At 49.5% G+C, this 20,089-nt stretch overlaps 1 protein-coding gene across 5 annotated transcripts in view; it reads left to right on the top strand.

The window, feature by feature from the left end:
• DUSP23 (dual specificity phosphatase 23) overlaps positions 1-19,738 on the top strand; it is an 87,749-nt gene extending 68,011 nt beyond the window's left edge. Inside the window, exons 1-5 of one of the 5 annotated variants that reach the window (XM_032959442.2) lie at positions 3,524-3,612; positions 7,302-7,385; positions 13,849-13,978; positions 15,853-16,165; positions 17,373-19,738. In XM_032959442.2, the coding sequence (XP_032815333.2) occupies positions 15,890-16,165; positions 17,373-17,558 (462 nt within the window). In that variant the 5' untranslated portion in view covers positions 3,524-3,612; positions 7,302-7,385; positions 13,849-13,978; positions 15,853-15,889 and the 3' untranslated portion in view covers positions 17,559-19,738. Of the gene's footprint in view, positions 1-3,523; positions 3,709-7,301; positions 7,386-13,503; positions 13,747-13,848; positions 13,979-15,852; positions 16,166-17,372 lie in introns of those variants that run through there. The other 4 variants (XM_032959440.2, XM_032959441.2, XM_076068960.1 and 1 more) reach the window with 4 other exon arrangements.
• The last annotated feature ends 351 nt before the right edge of the window (positions 19,739-20,089 follow it).

Genomic DNA, 20,089 nt, shown 5'->3' with positions numbered 1-20,089 from the left:
GATGAGCTCTAAAGCTCTTTTTTTCTCTCTCACAGATGACAACAACCAAGGCTGTAGCCATGGAGTCAACATGGGGGGGGACCAAATCTTCCAGGGGGTTTGGGGGTCCTCCCCTGCCTAAAATATAAAAAAAAATCACTAACACATGGGATTGACTTTTTATTGATTTTGAACAATAATGTCTAAGAGTGTATTGTATTACATTGCTCTGTTTTTCTTTTTTTACCTTTTCTTGTTTCATTGTATGCAATGGCAGAGATTAGGGCTTTATAAAGTACAACCATAACCATATCAACAGAAATATATTTTATAACAATATATTGGGGGGACATTTTGAGCATATTTGAATATTGGGGGGTTGGGGGGTGTCCCTAATAGATATTATAATTACGGCCTTAACAACAACCATCGATGACCGAATTGCACGGGAGCTTTCCAACGTTTGCTTTGCTCCAAAATAGGGGGTCTTGAAGGCGCACGGCTAAATAAATAAGTACAATTTACTTCGCTGCTGCGCTTAAAGGAGGTTTAATGCATTTTCTGCAATTCGTTCGCCACTCTTGGAAGCCAGAAATAGCTTCGCAGGCAAGCATGAGCCAAGCATTATGCAGTGTCGCACAATGCCCGCTCGCAACAATGATGCAGATGACAGTTTTGTGTTTGTGTGTGGGGGGGGGAATTGCCCTATCGCATCTAAAACATTTGGGGGGGGGGTTGTTAAATTGGAATTGTGCGAGCGTTTGGTCGTCTGTGCCGAGGCGCGTGTATGTTGCTGAACGCATTAACGCCAGATATTCGTTATCATTTGACTGAAATGATGGAAAGCTGCATAATTTATTGAATTGTCAATTTACAGTCAATAAAGCGTGCACAATGTAATCAGTAATCCTGCAAACACAAAGGGTCTATTTAATACAATCGTTTTAATATTTAACGCACAATCCTGAATTGCAAATTTTGTACATTTAAAAAAAATCATAGGAAGGCTCTGCACGTGAGTGTGTATCGCTTGGTGATTGTGGGGAGCGGTGGCGCACCAGTTATCGCACTATACTACGAACCCGGCGAGCCGATTTCAACGCCACGTGATGCATTTTTTTGGCAGGAAAACAGCGATAGTGATGTCATTAGTTGTGGTCGCTGCCCTTTTCAGAATATTCCAAAATCACGACATTTTGGATTTGTTCAAAATTTTGTATTTCGGCCTGATTTCTTGTTATTCATCTGACAATTTGGAAAGCATCCCTACAATAAGTGAATTTCTTATACAGTGAGGGAAAAAAGTGTTTGATCCCCTGCTGATTTTGTACGTTTGCCCACTGGGAGCCAGAAATCTTTCTTATTGAGAGGGGGTCAAATACTTATTTCCCACATTAAAATGCAAATTAATTTATAACATTTTTGACATGCGTTTTTCCGAATTTTGTTGTTGTTATTCTGTCTCTCACTGTTCAAATAACCCTACCATTAAAATTTGAGACTGATCATTTCTTTGTCATTGGGCAAACGTACAAAATCAGCAGGGGATCAAATACTTTTTTTCCCTCACTGTAATCACACACAATTTTTGTTGTACGGAATTACAATGTGTGTACTTACGGTATATCATAGTGAAACGTAGTTCATTTATTCAAGACTCTTTTCAGGAGGTTGCTGTTACATTGGTAGATTTGGCCTACAGCTATGCCACAAGTGTGTGTGGCTCCGTGTGGGAGGAAATCGCAGTTTTTAAGAATTTACTTGGCTGTACCGCCATCGACTGGCCACCTCGCAGCCCAGCGGATTTGGGAGATTCACAACCCCCCCCCCCCCCACACTGCGTGATCCACCAACCTTCGCCTCCAAGCCGCTGGATCACACGTGCTCGTCACCATCACAGCCACGAGGAGTCGTCAATTTGTTCTCAAACGAATGAATAGGCGGGCGTCACGACTTGCATGCCACGCTCGTTTCTCACGCAACCCATCGTCGGCACGGCCTCGTCAGCGCCATCGATTCAATGCCCTACAAGCAGAGTCTGGGCAATGTTGCGAGCCACGTATGTTGCACGTATGTTGAACTTCCTTCGCACCGTACGTAGCCAACCGCGCTCATCATCGCGGTTGGTCGCAACATTCAGTGAATTGTGGGCAGAGGGAAGGGCTTGCTTGGAAAAGACGCACGCACTTCTAGAAGGAGAACCGTCCGGATGCTAGGATGCGTAAAAAACGATTGTATTCTTGAGTTTTTCATGTGCAGGGACACACATGGGAACGGAGGCGTTTGTGCCTGTTTATTTATTTATTTACTCGCGATCTCCACAACGACGCCATGTGATTCGTCTCGTGCTATTCTTAACCTGGGTCATTTTGCAAACAACAACAGCCACGATTGTGTGATTTCTCTACATTCGCCCCAGAAAGAAAAACAATTCTGCCAATAACCACAAAAGTGCACAGAGATAGCCTGCGAATGGGACATTAAAGGAGCCCACGTGGTGTGATTTTTGCTAAATTCTGGCAAATTTCCACCGCCAAAACCCAATTTCCAATGTCCACATGAGCCATATGTGGATTACAACCACAACAACAGCTGTGGCCACCGATGGCTTCCTCGCGAGGGCCAAATGCATCTCGATGTGCTCCCGGTGCATTTTGCGGCGGTTGCGTGCAAAGTGTATTGGAGGAGTGTCCACGCGACTCGCGAGTCTTGTGCCAGCAGCTGTGTAAAATGATGAAGAACAAGAAGAAGAAGAATAAGAAGAAGAAAGAAGGGGCTTTTATGATGAATAGGGATGGAAAATGATGGACATTAATTATTGCAATTATGTTAATTGCGTGACCGCTTTGGCTGGGCGATGCTTTTGTGCCCGTGCCTATTGTGTCTCGTTTTTCATTATCCCCTGACCCTCGTGAATGCACAAGCTCCCCTCCTCCATCCACCCGTAAAACCCACCACCATCCAAGCCTGAGCGTGAACCCATACACCCCCCACCCACCCCACTCCCAGACATCGACACAAAAAAACGCCTACATAGATACATACAACAACAATTTAGCCTCTATCCGCATTAACCCATCCCACGCCACTTATCATACAAACGCAACGACGGAGAAACGCTTTCTTGACAGTCAAACAACATTCATGGAATTTTCTGTTCAAGTTAGTACCGAGGCGATGGTCGTATCCATGTTCCAGGCCCCCCATATCCAGTGTTAGAAATTCCACTGTTGATGTCACAACAACGCGGTACCAATTTTAGTGACCCCGGAGAGATGATGGGCCGAGCCAAGCACCCTCGATCCACGATTTGAACTCGACAGTCAACCGCAGCGTAAGACCGTGGGAATTGAATAATTAAATCGGTCTTTGCGTAAATATTTGTTCGTGTTAAAATGTGAAATGCAAACTTACTGTGCAAGAGTTAGGGCGCGGTGGGAATTGATATCGCGATAATCGTGGAATATTTCAGTTTTTCTTTGTATCGTAATGTGTCGCGTTACGAGAGGCGCGGTTCGCAACTCGGCAACACCCCCCCTCCCCACCAGCCCGCACTTGGTTCGCTCCGGTGACGTCGCCCCGCCCGCTATGCTTGGACTGCGCCACTTTGGCAGACGGGGGACGTGCGAGGGGGTACGAGGCGTGCGCTTCTGCGTGTCTGTTGCCCGGTTCGACGAACGCGTGGGACTTGCAACACTTTCATTGCTGATATGACGCCCGCCTGTCTGCGTGCGTGCGTGCGTTGTGTCCTCTTGTTCTGTCTGCTTTGTGGGGTTCGTGCGCCGAGTTCGATTCCCGCCCACGGCTATAAACCATCAGTGCCCGGGCTGGTGATTGAGCGAGCCGGTACTAGGCCCCGTTCAGCACCAGCTCAATTCGCAGCTGCCAGCGCGGTGAAGTATGGTCAAATAAGGTCAAATAATCTACACGGTCGACGAGACGTGGGGGGGGGGGGGGGTGAGGCCTTAATTCATCCAGCAATGGATTGGCGAATGACTACATTGACACTGTACTGCCGTGGTTGCAGTGCACGCGGAGCGGTGGCGCAATGGTTAGCGCACTGCAAACACGAACGGGGCGAATTCAATTGATCTGAGCCGGTCCTGGCCTTGATAAGTGTACCCCGCGTGATCATTCTGCCCCCCCCCCCCCAAACATCAACTCGCACTGACCAGCGTGGTGAAGTATGGTCAATCTCTAAGCAATGTGTGGGGGGGGGGGGGGCGCTGTGATTGAGCTATTTTAAGGGCGCGTAACCACGTTTGAGGGGATTCTCAGATTAATTTGATTTGTTTTAATTTAACCAGATACCAGGTGTTACCCCCTATTCCTGTACAGGCAAATTGAGTTTTCAGGTCCATATGGCGCACAGCCGTTTCAATACGGGCACAAAAATGTATTTGTGTTTCTCTCCCTTGTGATGGGACTTTGTGGGATGAACGTTGAGATTTACAAGGGGCACACGGGGGTGACCAATAAGGTCTGAATTGGTCTGTAATAAGGTAGGGGCAATGATAAGGGGTTGACTGGTATCCAGATACCATTTGTTCAAATTGGGATTCGTGTATGCATGAAAGGCTCTCGTTTTGTCAAATCAACTGCTGGATTGAGGTCCCTCCACACCACCCTTGCGAGTGTTATGTTGGAACATACTTCACCACACTCACCCGTCGTGGCTCTGTGAAGCCGGCTAGCGTGCAGGTGGAAACATAGGTCAGTGCAGTACAATGGATTGCTCTGCGCTCTCCTCGGCAGCCTATAACAACAACAACCCGACCTTTAATAACAACAACAACCCGCCCTTTGCACGGCAGTAACGAAATCTCGAAGCGCTGACCAGACTCTATACATACACACTTGCTTAGCTTCCGAGATGGAGTACATAGCGGGGTCTTTGGATCCTAAGGCATAAAAGATGTGTGATGATGCCGGCGGTGCTAAACATGTACACAAGACGCTTCATTACGTCTGAGCAGTTGCCGGCACGTGTATATATATATTTTTTTTATCACTCAACAATAAGCCGGCAGCATTACCTCCTGTCCCCAACGCGACGTCCCGTGTCACTGGCCCCATCTATCCTGGCACCTTAACTCTGCTGAGATATTAACACAACAGATATGCAACAGTGGCCTCGATATTCACGCGTCGTTAGCGAATGGTTCAGTGTGGGGCTTGTTGCTGTCAGATTTTTAGCATTAAAAAAATTGACGACCGGTACTGGTATTAATCGCAGATGATGGCTGCAAGTCCGTGTGCATCGCTTTGTCAATGCTGCGAATCTGGCCCAGTGAGTAACATTGCAGTACAGTTTGGGTTTGTGTAGTGTACAAACCCCGACTGCATCTCCATAAGAGGGTTTCTTGGGTGAGACCGTGTCAATATAAATGTGTAGTTAAACCCACCACCACCCGACACAGCCAACTAGTAAGGTTTGTCACATGAACAAAACATGCTAATTTGTTACTAGTTCAGCACACTGAGAGTGAACCCACAACATTTACAATTCATTTACAGTTCACTCTCCAACACACCGGTGTGCTGAACAAGTCACGAATTGGCATGCTTTGTTTACGTGACAAACCTTAATAATTGGGTGTGTCGGGTGGTGGCGGGCTTAACGACACTTGTATTTTACGCGATCTATCCCAAAAAAACCTCTTATTGATCATATTGGACGCGAAAGCCTACATGTTAAGCTGACAACCGCATCTCCAAACACTGCGCAGAATAGTGGGCAACGTGTGTATGACTGGGGTAGCACGGGTGAGTGTATATTTGTATATGGAGGATGTGGCTCCAGATTAATATTTTTTTGGGATTAATCTAGATGTGATAATTTGGACGATCCTAAGAAAAATGTTTCGGATTGATCCGAATCAGGAAGTGGCGTCACTAACGTCACATTAACTCAGCTGTATTCCATCTCAAGTTTGGTGGCACGTGCCGTTGAGTGATGTTGGCGCGGGAGGCTGTCGGTGGCGATTTGATTCGTCTACAATTTGGAGGAGAGGAATGTGTTAAAGCCGCAAAGGAGAGAGTTGCGAGTCGCAATGGGATGGGGGGGGGGTATAAGATGATGATTGTGCTTGCGACGCAAGTCAACTACAATTCCAGCTCTTGAATTGCTTCTTTGTGTACATAATTATTATGTTTTGTGACGCCTTGTAAAAGTAAAAAACTAAAAATTTGAACTCCTCGCGGCCTTGAGGGGGGGTGGGGGGTACGTATAGTTGCAGCCCCTCGTGCGTAGCATTCCGCCGACGGAAATCCGCACGTCGGAGCCTCGGAAGGCAGAAAGACGCCGCGAAATCTGTGTGATCTCAGGCCGGGTATCGCTTGATGCCCACAAGCGAAATCATCGTCGCCAAGAATGAATAGTGCTTTTGGAGTGACATGGAATGGGTCACTATGGCGTGTAGCACTGGCTGCTGGCAAGAAGGGACTCGGCTGCCATAGCAACCCTGTCGGCCAGCGGGTGATGGGGTAGGCAGGAGGAAGGGATGTGGGGAGAGGTGACGGAGGGGCAGGGGAGAAAGCCGGGAACCTTCGAGGGGGTTCTGGAAGGGGGGCGTAGCCAAGGCGGGGCGGGGCTGCGCTGGGGGGATAAAAGGGGGACCGTGGAGAGGACTCGGGGCAGTTGTTGGAGTTGACCCCTGGAGCTCGTGAAGTCTTCGCCATCATCTGGAAGACCGTCTCTACCCTCGTCTTCAGCGTTGTGCGTCAGGCAGCCTGTTGCTGTCCTGACCCGATTGTAGTATTCCCTGTGCCTGCGAAGGCTATAATAAACAGAGTGCCTCCTTCTATAGTGTCTCTAAAGTGCATCACTACACGAGCAGACAGCTCAACCTGGGACGGGGGGGAGTGGTGGTCACGCAAAAAAAATGTGTTGCGCATTTAAGAATCCAATATTCATGAAAGCCGCAACGTGATAACGCGAAAGGGATCCGGGTGCGACCAGGTGCGTGGAGGTGAATGCCGAAAGTAAATGAAAGCATGAATAATCCATTCCCTCCATGGGTAGAGCACTTGACATTGCAGTATGTGCTATCAGCTGACTGGCATGCAACTTTAATCGCCTGCTTTTATATTTATCACGCTCTATGTTACATCAGTTGAACAATAATAATAATTTGTAGGTGTGACAGACATTCTCGTCTTTACGTATTGCGCTTTGTGAATGCACAATCGTAGGAGTACAAAAGAATATACATTTAAACCCCTTTGGCCTGATGTTCATAGTGATCTGCACCCTCAAATTTAACGAAAGACCTTGCTTTTCTAATAATCATAATCATTTCACCTTGTAATGTGCCGCACAGTATTCGCTCGTTCTCGGAGGGGGAGATCGACCCAGGAGGCGTGAAGAGGAGCCACAGACGAGCGGGGAATACAGCAGCCACGCGGTGAGCCGGTGCGAGGGGACAACACTCGATCTCGAACAGACGGAGTCCACATTATTGCTTTTCCGCCTTCTCCTGGCGAGCCAGAGCATGTAAACCTAATGGACTCCCATGTTGAAGGCAGTTTTGTACGTACTTACGTATGCCTGTTGAACTTCTTAAACACCATACGTAGCCAACCGTGCTAATCGGAGGTGCACAACATTTGTGTGTGATTCCCCTCAGCTCTCGCTTCCTGCAAAGTGCCCGATTGCAGGCCACGTGCAGCACAGCCACGAGCACCCAAACAATCTGCGCGTCCATTCGCATTATCCACACATTTCCCGCGAGAGTTTGCGCCGATCCAATTTGAGCCCGATGCGGGCCTCTGGAACTGCAATAATTCCTCTTAATATCCACGCCGGTGCACGGATAGAGAGGGTATACCTAATGGCGGTGGCGAAACATTCGTCGTCATTTTTGGGGGTCCGATATTTGACGAGATGGAGTGCATTTCTTGGCCCGGGGGTGCGTCACGGCGAGCAGGGAAGTTTGGGCAAGAATAATAACGTAGCGGCTAGATTGAGCGATGGAATGGGTTGGTGTGCGGAATGTCACACGGGCGCTCTCAACATCGGTGGGATTGTGAGATGTGGCGGCGGCGACGGCTTGGGACGGAGGAGGCCTGCATCCAGCAGTGGAGTGACCATGGCTGAGGATGAGCACAGCTCGGGTCAATCAATCGTTGATATTTTTGGTGACTTGGTCGTGGTATTTGGCTTCACGTTGGTTCCAGACATTCATATATACGTCATACCGAAGTTCTTGTTATTTTTACTATATTCTTTTATTCACCAGGTAAAGCCCACTGAGCTATATATTAGCTCTTTTTTCAGAATCTCAACGAAGCGGCTTATCACGTGGAAATATATAGCAGCAAAATAATCTGTGGAGGGCAAAAACCGGAAGACCCGGAGCAAAAATCCACACGACCACAGGGAGAGCACACAAACTCCAAATATACAGGCGTCAGGGTCGGGATCGAATCTACGACCTCCTGCATACCAGGCGAGGGCGATAACATCTCCCCCCCCCCCCCATGATGCGTGCTGTCTCGATGTGAGTAGCCCTGACTTGACACGTTTAAGAGGACCACTGATACTTCCTGTGACTTTGAGAATGAATCCAGTAAAACATTTAAATCGATGAAGGCTCTTCTATCTTTAGAGCACCGTTCACAATATGGATCCGCAAGTTTTAACAGTGGCCATTAGGATATGCGGGGCCGAATATATTTCGCACTAGCCTTAACGTTCATGGACAAAAGTTTATTTTCCTCCGTGTACAAGTACGGGAGCGATCACTAGGCTTTTATTTAGCCCAGGTACACGTTCACATCGATTGTTTGGGAATATCTGTTGCTATACTCACCACCCTCACCTTACTGTCTCAACTCGCTGATAGCAATTGTGTTCAATTTTATTTCTACCCAGTTCAACAAGTTTGGATTTGGTCCACAGAGTCCGTGCGTTGTGAGTAGCGACGGTCAATTCTGTTCTTACTCAAGAGATTCTTGCTCGGTAAATGATTGCCCGTCTAAGTTTTTGTTGAACTTCTTCATTTGCTCTTATAGTGTGTTTAGTCATAACTAGCAGTGTTTTTTTTATAATTGTAATTTCAACTGGTAACGCTCCGCAGTTGCCGCACACAATGTTCACTCATCGCTCTCGTAGAGAGAGAGAGAGGGCGACTCAGAGGTGCCATTAGGAAGAACCACGGACGGGCGGAGAGGCAGCAGCCAGGCGTTTTGACCCGGCTGCAAATTCCCCTCCAAGCTCTGCGGTCCTCCATATGTGAAGGTGTTGTCACCCAATTAACCTTTTCCCGTTCCGAGATGTCCGCAAGTTGCAGGGTGGGTGTCCCGTTCACCCCTCAATCTTTTAACGCGCAAGCGGTTCAGCATACATTCTATTTAGAGAGGTGTAGCGCCATTATTTTTTAATGACATTGTACTCGCCGCAGAGAACCGTAGCGACATGACCGCACTCTGTGATAGCTGGTGCCAAATTGTGCCACGCCCTCCCGCAAGGCCTTGTGGGAGCCCGCAAGGCCTTGTGGGAGCCCGCAAGGCCTTGTGGGAGCCCGCAAGGCCTTGTGGGAGCCCGCAAGGCCTTGTGGGAGCCCGCAAGGCGTACCGATAAAGATTTTAGGGTTAATGAGCACTGTGTTTACATGTGGGAGGAAGCGGGAGCACCCGGAAAAAAAAAACCCATACGTGTGAAACTGTAACGCTAGCTCACGCAGATGGAACGGATGGAGGCCACTTATTACCTGTACCGCCTTCTTGGCAAGCCAGGGCACGGCACCTTCCCGATGCCCACCCGCGGGGAAGGGAGTTTCACGGCGTTAGTGCGGTGATCCACCACTCCTCGCTGCCTTCACAGTGCCGGATTACAGGCAACCACGTGCAGGATAGCCACCACTTGTTAAGGAGTCCAATCGCATATAGCTCGTGTGGCGTATGTCAGAATTCCGCCGTGGCTGGCTGCTCCTGCCCTTCCTGGGCTTTCGCAAAAACTCCCCGAGCTGCAGAAGAATGATGTGCTTGCATGGCGCACAAGCAACAGTAGCAGCAGCAGCAGCAGCCCATTAAACCGAAGAGGCGATTAACTCAATTAAAACCCAATTAACGGTAAGCGTAGCCACTCTTAAGCGTGACATGTAATTAATGTCAAGTAATGGCTGGATTATGCCATCCATTGGGAGGGGTCCTGTATTCCTTTCCCTGCTTGCATCACACCGTACCAGACGCTGCTCGCTGCTACTCACTGCGAGCAATGCTTTTGCTGTAACAGTGCACTGATGCATTTATTCGACGATGCTCCTGTTCACCTGTTCACCGATGCAACTGTTCACCGATGCATTTGCTCGTCGATGCACCTGCTCACCGATGCATCTGTTCACCGATGCACCTGTTCACCGATGCACCTGTTCACCGATGCACCTGTTCACCGATGCACCTGTTCACCGATGAATTGAAACGCTTGGACTCGTGGCCCGCGTGTTCATAAGAATCGATTTGTGTAAGGAAAATTATGAATTGGTTCGTGTCACCCCAGCAAGCCGTTCCAGATGCTTCCATTCAGAATTGCTGGATGAAGGCCTCCCTCGTGCCAAGTCAGCCACTGGTTTTATTTGACCATACTTCACCATTCTGCTCAAAAACGAAAAAAAAGCAATTGGTCTCAGGAGGGTTGATACCCAGTCGTAATGATCATCTGTCTCTCTATACACTCATGGTAAAATACATTTTTATTTAATCCCAGGTCTCTCTGCCTTAAAAATAGACGTCCACATACACATGCGGTGCTCAGCTGCTATTTTTAAAATCACAATGCCGTAATTTACTCGGTGGGTGGGTGCGTGGGTGGACAGCCGACACCACCCCAGCCTTTTTGGTACTCGCTAATTGCGCTACCCCTCACAGTCCACAATGGTAAATGATGCTTTGTATTGGATGTGTGTGTGTGTGTGGACCTTAATAGGGGAGCGGTAGTGTAACGGTTAGCGCGCTACGCTATGAACCTGGCGACCCGAGTTCGATTCCTGCTCACAGCCAACACCTGTGACGATTATCTGAACCGGTCCCAAACCTCCCCTAGATCGACCCCTGGGGAGACAAAGGCGTCCGGGCGTGGTGTTGGCCACCAACCCCCTCGTGTGCTGTGCCGGCCTTCATGGGTGCTCGTTAACAGCACTTGCCCCGACGTGCATCTCACTCGGCTGTTTGTCTGGCCGTCTTACTGTGTGTGCGTGCATCGTGTCTTGCAAGCCCCACCTATTACATTATTTGTTATGGGGAAATTGTTTTTGCTTCACGCTTTTTCACTCAATGCATCTACTGCGTGAAACAAGGAATCTCTGTTTTCTTGCATACTTTCTAAGCACCTATGCAGGACAGAGCCAATTAGCCACATACAGAACGACATTTTCCCTTAACATTTTTTTTTATTTATTGAGTTTTTTTCCCACTCCCCTCTCTCTGCCCGTGCTGGGAAAGTAGGTCGCCAACAAAGATTGCAGATCACTCCGGGCTACCCGCGACGCCGGGATGCCGTGACCTGATCATAAACAATGGCGCTGCTCGATAATTTACCCACCGCAAAGCGCGCGCCAAAGTCGCACACACTCATTGCGTGTACGTGTGTATGTTGAATTTCTTTCGCACCGTACGTAGCGGACCGTGTTAATCGGAGGTGCAGGGAAGGCCAGCAAACTGAACACAAAAATAAATTCTAAAGAAATGTATTTTTTATCTAGGTGATGGTTTAAAAGTGCTTAGCTCCAGTGGCTTCCTAATATCTGAAAGGAGAGCGTTCCAGACGGCCGCGGAAGTGCATGTAAAAGCGCGCGATGCGGTGACCGTCTTTGTTCGATGGCCTAGCCAAAAGCCATTGCTGCGAGGATGACCGGAGTTCGCGTGATGATGATTTATACTCATTTATGGAGATGGCCAAACGTCCAAATGTAGGATTGCAGAGCTTGGGCAATTGTTGGCGGCACCGAGTTCTGGCTGCCTTACTCCACTTTGTCTGCGCTTTCCTCCGCGCCTCCGTGCAAAAAAAAAACAACTACCGCTCCCGTTTCAAATTTCACGGCATTTCGAGGTGTACGTTGCATTAATTAAAATATTATCTATAAAAAATATATATTGTTATTAGTGCTGAATTCTGGATGTAGTACGTGAAGGACACAACAGTTGCACTTGAGAAATAAACCAAACCACCCCTGCACACGGAACGGGGTGACGGGGTGGGAGCTGGGAGGCCCCTTGCGTTCACCGGCAGAGTTGCAGCCTGGGAAGAACGCCGCAGGGTCACAAGAAGGGTCACAGGGAGAGGGGAGCTCTCCAAAGCAGATGCGGAGCAGGTTGTTGTTGAGACTGACAGCACCGGGTAGAAATTACAGCTGCGATGGCGGACTGTCGAACCGATTATTATTTCGCCGCGGTGGTGAGATGTTAAATCCCTCGTCTGATATGCAGAAGGTCGTGGGTTCGATCCCGACCCTGACAATGCCTGCTGTACATTTGGAGTTTGCGTGTCTCTCTCTCTCTCTCTCCCCGTGGTCGCGTGGATCTTTTCTCCGGGCCCTCCCGTGTTTCCCTCCACATGTAGAAACATTCATATAGAGTATTTGGCTGCTTAAATGTCCACATGATAAGCCACTTCGTTGAGCTATAATCTGTGGCCAGGTCGCTTCTGAAAAAGAGCTACATAGCTCAGTGGGCCTCACCTGGTAAAATAAAAAAATAGATAGAATCGATTGCCCGACCGATCGGATCACTCAAAAAATAATTGCGGGTGGAAAAAAAAGTCTCACGTCTGTTCCCGCTTGTGTCTCTGGACGGGAGGTGGTGGGCGTGGGGCTGTGGGAACCGTCATCGGCATCATCGGCCATCATCAGCTATCGTCGTCCACCATCACCCACTGGGTATAGTTTGAAGGGGGGTTTCCTGCCTTCGGAAAAGGGGATGTGGGATTCGGCCACCACACCTAAAGGGGAAGGGGGGTGGGGGGCATGAGTGATCGACCAGTAATAAAGTCGTCGATTAATCGTCCCCGCCTCCAGTTGGGATACAAGGCAGGGATTCGAAAGTTTACATAATGCATTGAGAGTTGTTGCGTGCTTATGGACGGCCGTACAAATTCGCGCGATCATTATTACGCGACAGGGCGTTGAGAACTGAGATAAGACGGCAGGGAGATGGGGCGCCGGTGTGTGCGCGTGCATGTGCCATGCTCTTTTTGTACAAACACAAACAGAGCATTTCCCATCGGTAAACACTGATTAGGGGTTCGCGCGACCTGAGATTTTTACACGAGCAGAACAGGCGGACAGATTGGCAATCGCGGAGCTTTTGGGGCGTCAGTCGGCTTTTGGGGAAGAAGAAAAATTAATCAATCCCAAGGCAGCGCGGAGCGAGGTCGAGGGACGCTCACGTAAACGCGCGACCTCCCCCGGTGACGAGAGAGCGAAGTGAACTGCGCTGAGCTGAAAAAACAATCGGGGTGGGGGGGGGGCGGCGGCGAGGCAATCTCGGCCGCGTGCCCCCCCCCCCCCGGTGTTTACAAGAGCCAGATTTGTGCCACCGAGTGAAGCTGCCTTGGGCAACCCCTCCGCCGGCGCTGGTCCGGGAGGGGGGGGTGGGTGAGAGATTTTGGATCGCCCCGCCTGGACGTGGAGGGTGGATTCGGCCGCCGATTGCCTCCGCGCGAAGTTGGCGAGGAGACGCCCGATATTACTGTATTGTTTTTTTACTTATTCCTGTCGGGCAGTGAAGTTCGCAGCAGCTGTCGCGTTGTCCCGTCTTTGCACATCGGCGGTGCGTAATCGTCGTCGCCGTCGCGATTCTACGTGAATGTAGGACGTTGTGGAAATGTGTACGATTAAGATAATGTCGTTGATTTTTTTTCTCTTTTTAAAGCGGGTGTATAACTTGTAACGGGGTGTCTCGTGGCTGCCGAAGGCGTCTGCTGGCTGAGTCGCCGAGCAAAGCCCGTGGAGCTGCCTGGCTCAACGGGCTCCTCTTTCTGAGTCTCATCATCGACATCATTGTAATTTATTATTGCCATTGCACACTTAGAATAATCAATATTTTCATCACAAATTGTCATCATCATTACATCCTCTGCATTGTCATCATTGTCGTCATCGTCGTTGTCATCGTCGTCATCGTCGTCATCATATTTATCAGCCACCACTGTCTCTCCGAGTCTGAAGACTGTTCCGCAAAGTGCCTGACGAGTTCGTTAATGCTGTAGGTTTATCGTACAAATTCATCGTGACCTTTTAACTAATTGTAATATTTCGCACGGATTATTCCCGTGAGATGGTTCATCTCGTTTCGCAAGGACGTGCAGGGAGCCGAGTGGAACGCACACTTGGCAAACCCCCGTAATGGCATGCATACAAACATTTTAAATTCTCTACAACGTATTCTGCGCACGTTTATACGGTGTGATCATACATTTACACAGAGTCTATGGACAGTGTTGAGTCTATGGGACAGTGTTGAGTCTGTGGGCAGTGTTGAGTCTGTGGGCAGTGTTGAGTCTATGGACAGTGTTGAGTCTATGGGACAGTGTTGAGTCTATGGGACAGTGTTGAGTCTGGGCAGTGTTGAGTCTATGGGCAGTGTTGAGTCTGTGGGCAGTGTTGAGTCTGCGGGCAGTGTTGAGTCTGTGGGCAGTGTTGAGTCTATGGGCAGTGTTGAGTCTATGGGCAGTGTTGAGTCTGTGGGCAGTGTTGAGTCTGTGGGCAGTGTTGAGTCTGTGGGCAGTGTTGAGTCTATGGGACAGTGTTGAGTCTATGGGCAGTGTTGAGTCTATGGTGCAGTGTTGAGTCTATGGGACAGTGTTGAGTCTGTGGGCAGTGTTGAGTCTGGGCAGTGTTGAGTCTATGGGCAGTGTTGAGTCTATGGGACAGTGTTGAGTCTGTGGGCAGTGTTGAGTCTGTGGGCAGTGTTGAGTCTATGGGACAGTGTTGAGTCTGTGGGCAGTGTTGAGTCTGTGGGCAGTGTTGAGTCTGTGGGCAGTGCTGAGTCTATGGGCAGTGTTGAGTCTGTGGGCAGTGTTGAGTCTGTGGGCAGTGTTGAGTCTATGGGACAGTGTTGAGTCTGTGGGCAGTGTTGAGTCTGTGGGCAGTGTTGAGTCTATGGGACAGTGTTGAGTCTATGGGACAGTGTTGAGTCTGGGCAGTGTTGAGTCTGTGGGCAGTGTTGAGTCTATGGGACAGTGTTGAGTCTGGGCAGTGTTGAGTCTATGGGCAGTGTTGAGTCTATGGGACAGTGTTGAGTCTGTGGGCAGTGTTGAGTCTATGGGCAGTGTTGAGTCTATGGGCAGTGTTGAGTCTATGGGACAGTGTTGAGTCTATGGGCAGTGTTGAGTCTATGGGACAGTGCTGAGTCTATGGGCAGTGTTGAGTCTATGGGCAGTGTTGAGTCTGTGGGCAGTGTTGAGTCTATGGGCAGTGTAAAGCCTGCGGGCAGTGTTGAGTCTATGGGCAGTGTTGAGTCTATGGGCAGTGTTGAGTCTGGGCAGTGTTGAGTCTATGGGACAGTGTTGAGTCTGCGGGCAGTGTTGAGTCTGTGGGCAGTGTTGAGTCTGTGGGCAGTGTTGAGTCTGTGGGCAGTGTTGAGTCTATGGGCAGTGTTGAGTCTGTGGGCAGTGTTGAGTCTATGGGACAGTGTTGAGTCTGTGGGCAGTGTTGAGTCTATGGACAGTGTTGAGTCTATGGGCAGTGTTGAGTCTGTGGGCAGTGTTGAGTCTATGGGCAGTGTTGAGTCTATGGGCTGTGTTGAGTCTATGGGCAGTGTTGAGTCTGTGGGCAGTGTTGAGTCTATGGGTGTGCATATGTGGAACTTCTTTCGCACCGTACGTAGCCAACCGTGCTAATCGAAGTTTTCAATCTGTCCATGTGCCGCGCGCAGAGGGAAGCCTCCGAGCTTTTAGCGGTCGTCGGCAGCCATGGCGAGCGGAGGCTCCGCTCCGCCGAACTTCTCGTGGGTGGAACCGGGCCGGCTGGCAGGCCTGGCCATGCCGCACGACGCCTCGCACTACCGCTACCTGTACGAGTGCGGCGTGCGTCACCTGGTGTCGCTCACGCACGGCGCGCCACGCCACGCCGACACGTGCCCGGGCATCCGCCTACACGCCATCAAGATCGAGGACTTCCAGCCGCCATTGCCGGAGCAAATTGAACGTTTCCTCGACATCGTGAGCGACGCCGGCGCCAAGGGAGAGGTAGTCCAGCGTGGGGGGGGGCTGGGGGGGAGGAACGGGTTTTTCGTATTGGAACGTTTTTCACTATTTTCTGTTCTTCCCTTGTTAATCTATTTAGCGAATGCTTTTGCACGTGACTTTTACGCAGTTAGAGCACCGTTCATAATACAGGTGAAGTGCTCAAAAGTGATGCCATCACATCTACCCCTCTATTTAAGTAACGAAAATGGGAGGATTTTTCCACAAATCTGGCTGTCGCCTTATGAAGCTGATTGTAATTACCGGCGAAAAGTCGTACTCAGATTGTAAATGTTGTGGCTTTGCTCTTCAACACCCCGGTGTGCTATATTAGTAACGAATTGCCACATTCTGTATACGTGACAAACCTTATTAATTGGCTGTGTCAGGTGGTGGCGGGTTTAACGACACATTTATATTTACGCGATCTTACTCCAAAACATTTCTTTTTACCGTTTTCGATCGATGGTGTTCAAGGAACTGCTTCTCAATTGCAAATATTTTCCACGCGGCATTGCATTGGTGTTGCTCAACGTGTTTTAAATTAAATTAAATGTAATTAAAAAAAATTATAATAACAGCAGCCTGGCTGGCCACGAATTGGAATGTTCTGTTTACGTGACAAACCTTACTAATTGGCTGTGTCGGGTGATTGCAGGTTTAACAGCACATTTATATATTTATATATCATTGTTAATTTCACGCATCTTCATATTCATCACGCGCTGTCATCCTTCTCATCAACTCATCTCATTGTCGCACTGGTTTGCTGTACCATTGCCTTGGTTAAATGAAGATAAGATAAAAATTTGTAACGATTTTTTTTAGTTCACAGACGATTTCGGGTTATTTCTTTAGCGTTTACATCACACGCTTTGGGTGGCAGATTTGTGCCAGAAATGCACCGCGTCTTGAAGCTAAAATCAAATTGACGACCGAGCTTGACTATATTTATTTACGCTGTCTTCAGGCTTAGCAAAAGCGACGTCACACAAATGAGTACCCTTTATGCGGTGGTGCAAACTTCACCACCTGTGAAACAAAGGCGGCTGGGCATGTCGCCGGACACACCATCCACTCGTGCGCCATGCCTGCCGGCGTAGGTGCTCGCCGAGGGCCCTTGCCCCAGCGGCCTGCCGAAGGATACGTTGGGGGATCTTTGTCTTTGTATCATATCTGCGCATGTGTGTGCATGTGTGTGCGCATGCAGGCGGTGGCCGTGCACTGCATGCACGGGCACGGCCGCACGGGCACCATGCTCGCGTGCTTCCTGGTGCGCCACCGGGCACTGTCGGGGGTGGATGCCGTGGCCGAGATCCGCCGGCTCCGGCCGGGGTCCATCGAGACGCGCGAGCAGGAGATCGCCGTCACGCGCTTCTACCAGCGCCACAAGTGACGTGCGGGGTGTGACGTGCGGTGTGTGACGTGCGGGGTGTGACGTGCGGGGTGTGACGTGCGGTGTGTGACGTGCGATGCGTGACGTGCGGTGTGTGACGTGCGGGGTGTTACGTGCGGGGTGTGACGTGCGGGGTGTGACGTGCGGTGTGTGACGTGCGGTGTGTGACGTGCGGTGTGTGACGTGCGGTGCGTGGCATGCGGTGTGTGGCATGCGGTGTGTGACGTGCGGTGTATAGCATGCGGTGCGTGACGTGCGGTGTATGACGTACGGTGTGTGACGTGCGGTGTATGATGTACGGTGTGTGACGTGCGGTGTATGATGTACGGTGTGTGACGTGCGGTGTATGACGTACGGTGTGTGACGTGCGGTGTATGACGTACGGTGTGTGACGTGCGGTGTGTGACGTGCGGTGTATGATGTACGGTGCGTGACGTGCGGTGTATGACGTACGGTGTGTGACGTGCGGTGTGTGACGTGCGGTGTATGACGTACGGTGTGTGACGTGCGGTGTTTGTGCGTTGCACCGCGGGGCATTGTTAAACACGCCGCTCGTATCATGAGCATACGAATCGACGTGCGGTCGGGACACGTCGCTGCGCCCTCACCACACTCGCCACACTCGCTGTACTAGCTGCACTCACCACACTCACCGCTCGCACCGCATTCACCGCTCATGTCGTCACTGCCGCGGCTGCTGCTGCTGCTGCTCGCGTTTTGAATGACGGTCTCGGCATTTCAACAATACCACAACAACCCGCCCCTTACTTTATGGACTTCGGAGACAAAGAGCTTCATAGCTCATTGGATTCCACCCAATTACTCTGCGTCCGCTAAAAGGGAAAACGCTGCTCGCATGTCGACGAGAAAACCGTTTCGCTTGTCGACTTTGTTCAAACTTCCTGGGTGTTTCAGTGGTGTCATTGCGTGACGCCCAAATGCGGCTCCGGCCGGTCGGCCCCTCCGCGTGTGCTAACCGTCGCGAACGTGGCAACGGTAATATCTCAACACCCACCCGGGCTGCCTCGGCATGGTTTGTACGTCCAATTAAAAACCTATTTGCTCCTGTCAAAGACTTTTTATTTTTCCGAAAAGTGGTCCGACCTGTGCATTAAAAAAATACTTAACTCCCTCCACTACTGGGACGATGGGGTATTTAAATTGTTTTCCTCTGTCTGTGGGTGACGTCACTACCCCCACCGCCCCCCTGGGCCCCCCCCTTCCCCCACCACTTCCAGAGGGGGGAGGGTGCAGGCTTTGGCATGGATACCGTGCAGGATAAATGTTAAAAGTGTGTGTGTGGGGAGAGAATGTAGCTCCCACTTGGTGACAAAGCTCGCAGATGCACAACGCGAAACAAATGCGTTGTTATTGTGGCACCGCTATTATTGTTACAATAATAATATTGTATCACCGCTACAATATAACAATGATACACAATGCGCCTTTACCGACACAAAGCGATCGAGTACACAGCATAAAACACATGGCTACCGACCGCTGCGTTGAGTGGAGGTGTGGACGTGTGTGTTTCCTGAGTAACCTGGGTGGTATGTTTTTGGGGCTGCAGTGGAGGTGGGATTAGGGTTAACCACCCCAGAAATTCAATGCTGTTTTGTCGTTTAAATGACAGGCAGATTTTTATAAAGTTGTAAAAAAATAACGGCCCATTTATTGTTCAAAACGTGTTTTTTGTTGCTGATGCGTTTCACTTCGTAAGTTATCTCACCAAAAACCGGAGGAATGTTGAAATGCGAGCGTGCAGTTTTTCCCGGTTTCGTACGACGTTTCGCTGGAGATTGCAGCCAGCATCATCAGGTCGTCGACAGCAGCTGAGCTCTCGCGTGGACCCGATGGTGCTGGCTGTAACAATGCACTGCTATGTTTGTAATCTGCAGCGAAACGTCGGACAAACGTTGTGAGAAAAAAATTATGCTTACTTTTCAATAATGCTGCCGGTTTGCCGATAAACCAAATAAATTGGACATCTGTGAAAAAAACGTGTTTAGCTCATCGGATTCCTTTGGGATAAATAAATATTGTTAGTCTGATATTTGCCCATGATGTGACAACTTGATGTGATTGTCTGTCGGATGGTCGAGGGTTTACAGTAGAAAAAAGAAATGGCATTATACACTACACGACGATCTAATACGAAATAAACTAATTGAGAATCATAATGATGGTCTTGAAAGTTTACTTATACAAATGTGTTTATAGCATTGTGTTTGTTGGCAGTCACCTGAGTCTGGTTATCGCCCCACTGAGAGACCACATTCCGCAAAGTTCTGATCGTTAAAATCAAACCATTAGTTTATTCGCCCACAAAACCAAACGGAGCCACTAAATAGTATTTATTTCTTCTTCTTTGGTTCTTTCGGTAAAGTCACGTAGAATGAGAATAAAATAATAAAATAAAACAATAAAATTCTCACGACGTTTCGGCCACAACACAAGTAGCCGTCCTCAGGTGGTGAAACAGGACTGTCCAAAAGACAGCGCTTGAGTGAACCCTGTCAAGCTTGACAGCG

This window comes from Petromyzon marinus, chromosome 23, assembly GCF_048934315.1.
Source record: "Petromyzon marinus isolate PM22_M1 ecotype Great Lakes invasive population chromosome 23, UKy_Petmar_22M1.pri1.0, whole genome shotgun sequence".
Taxonomy (NCBI): Eukaryota; Metazoa; Chordata; class Hyperoartia; order Petromyzontiformes; family Petromyzontidae; genus Petromyzon; species Petromyzon marinus.
Note: the sequence above shows the minus strand (reverse complement) of the source record. Positions and strands in the feature narration are given on the sequence as shown.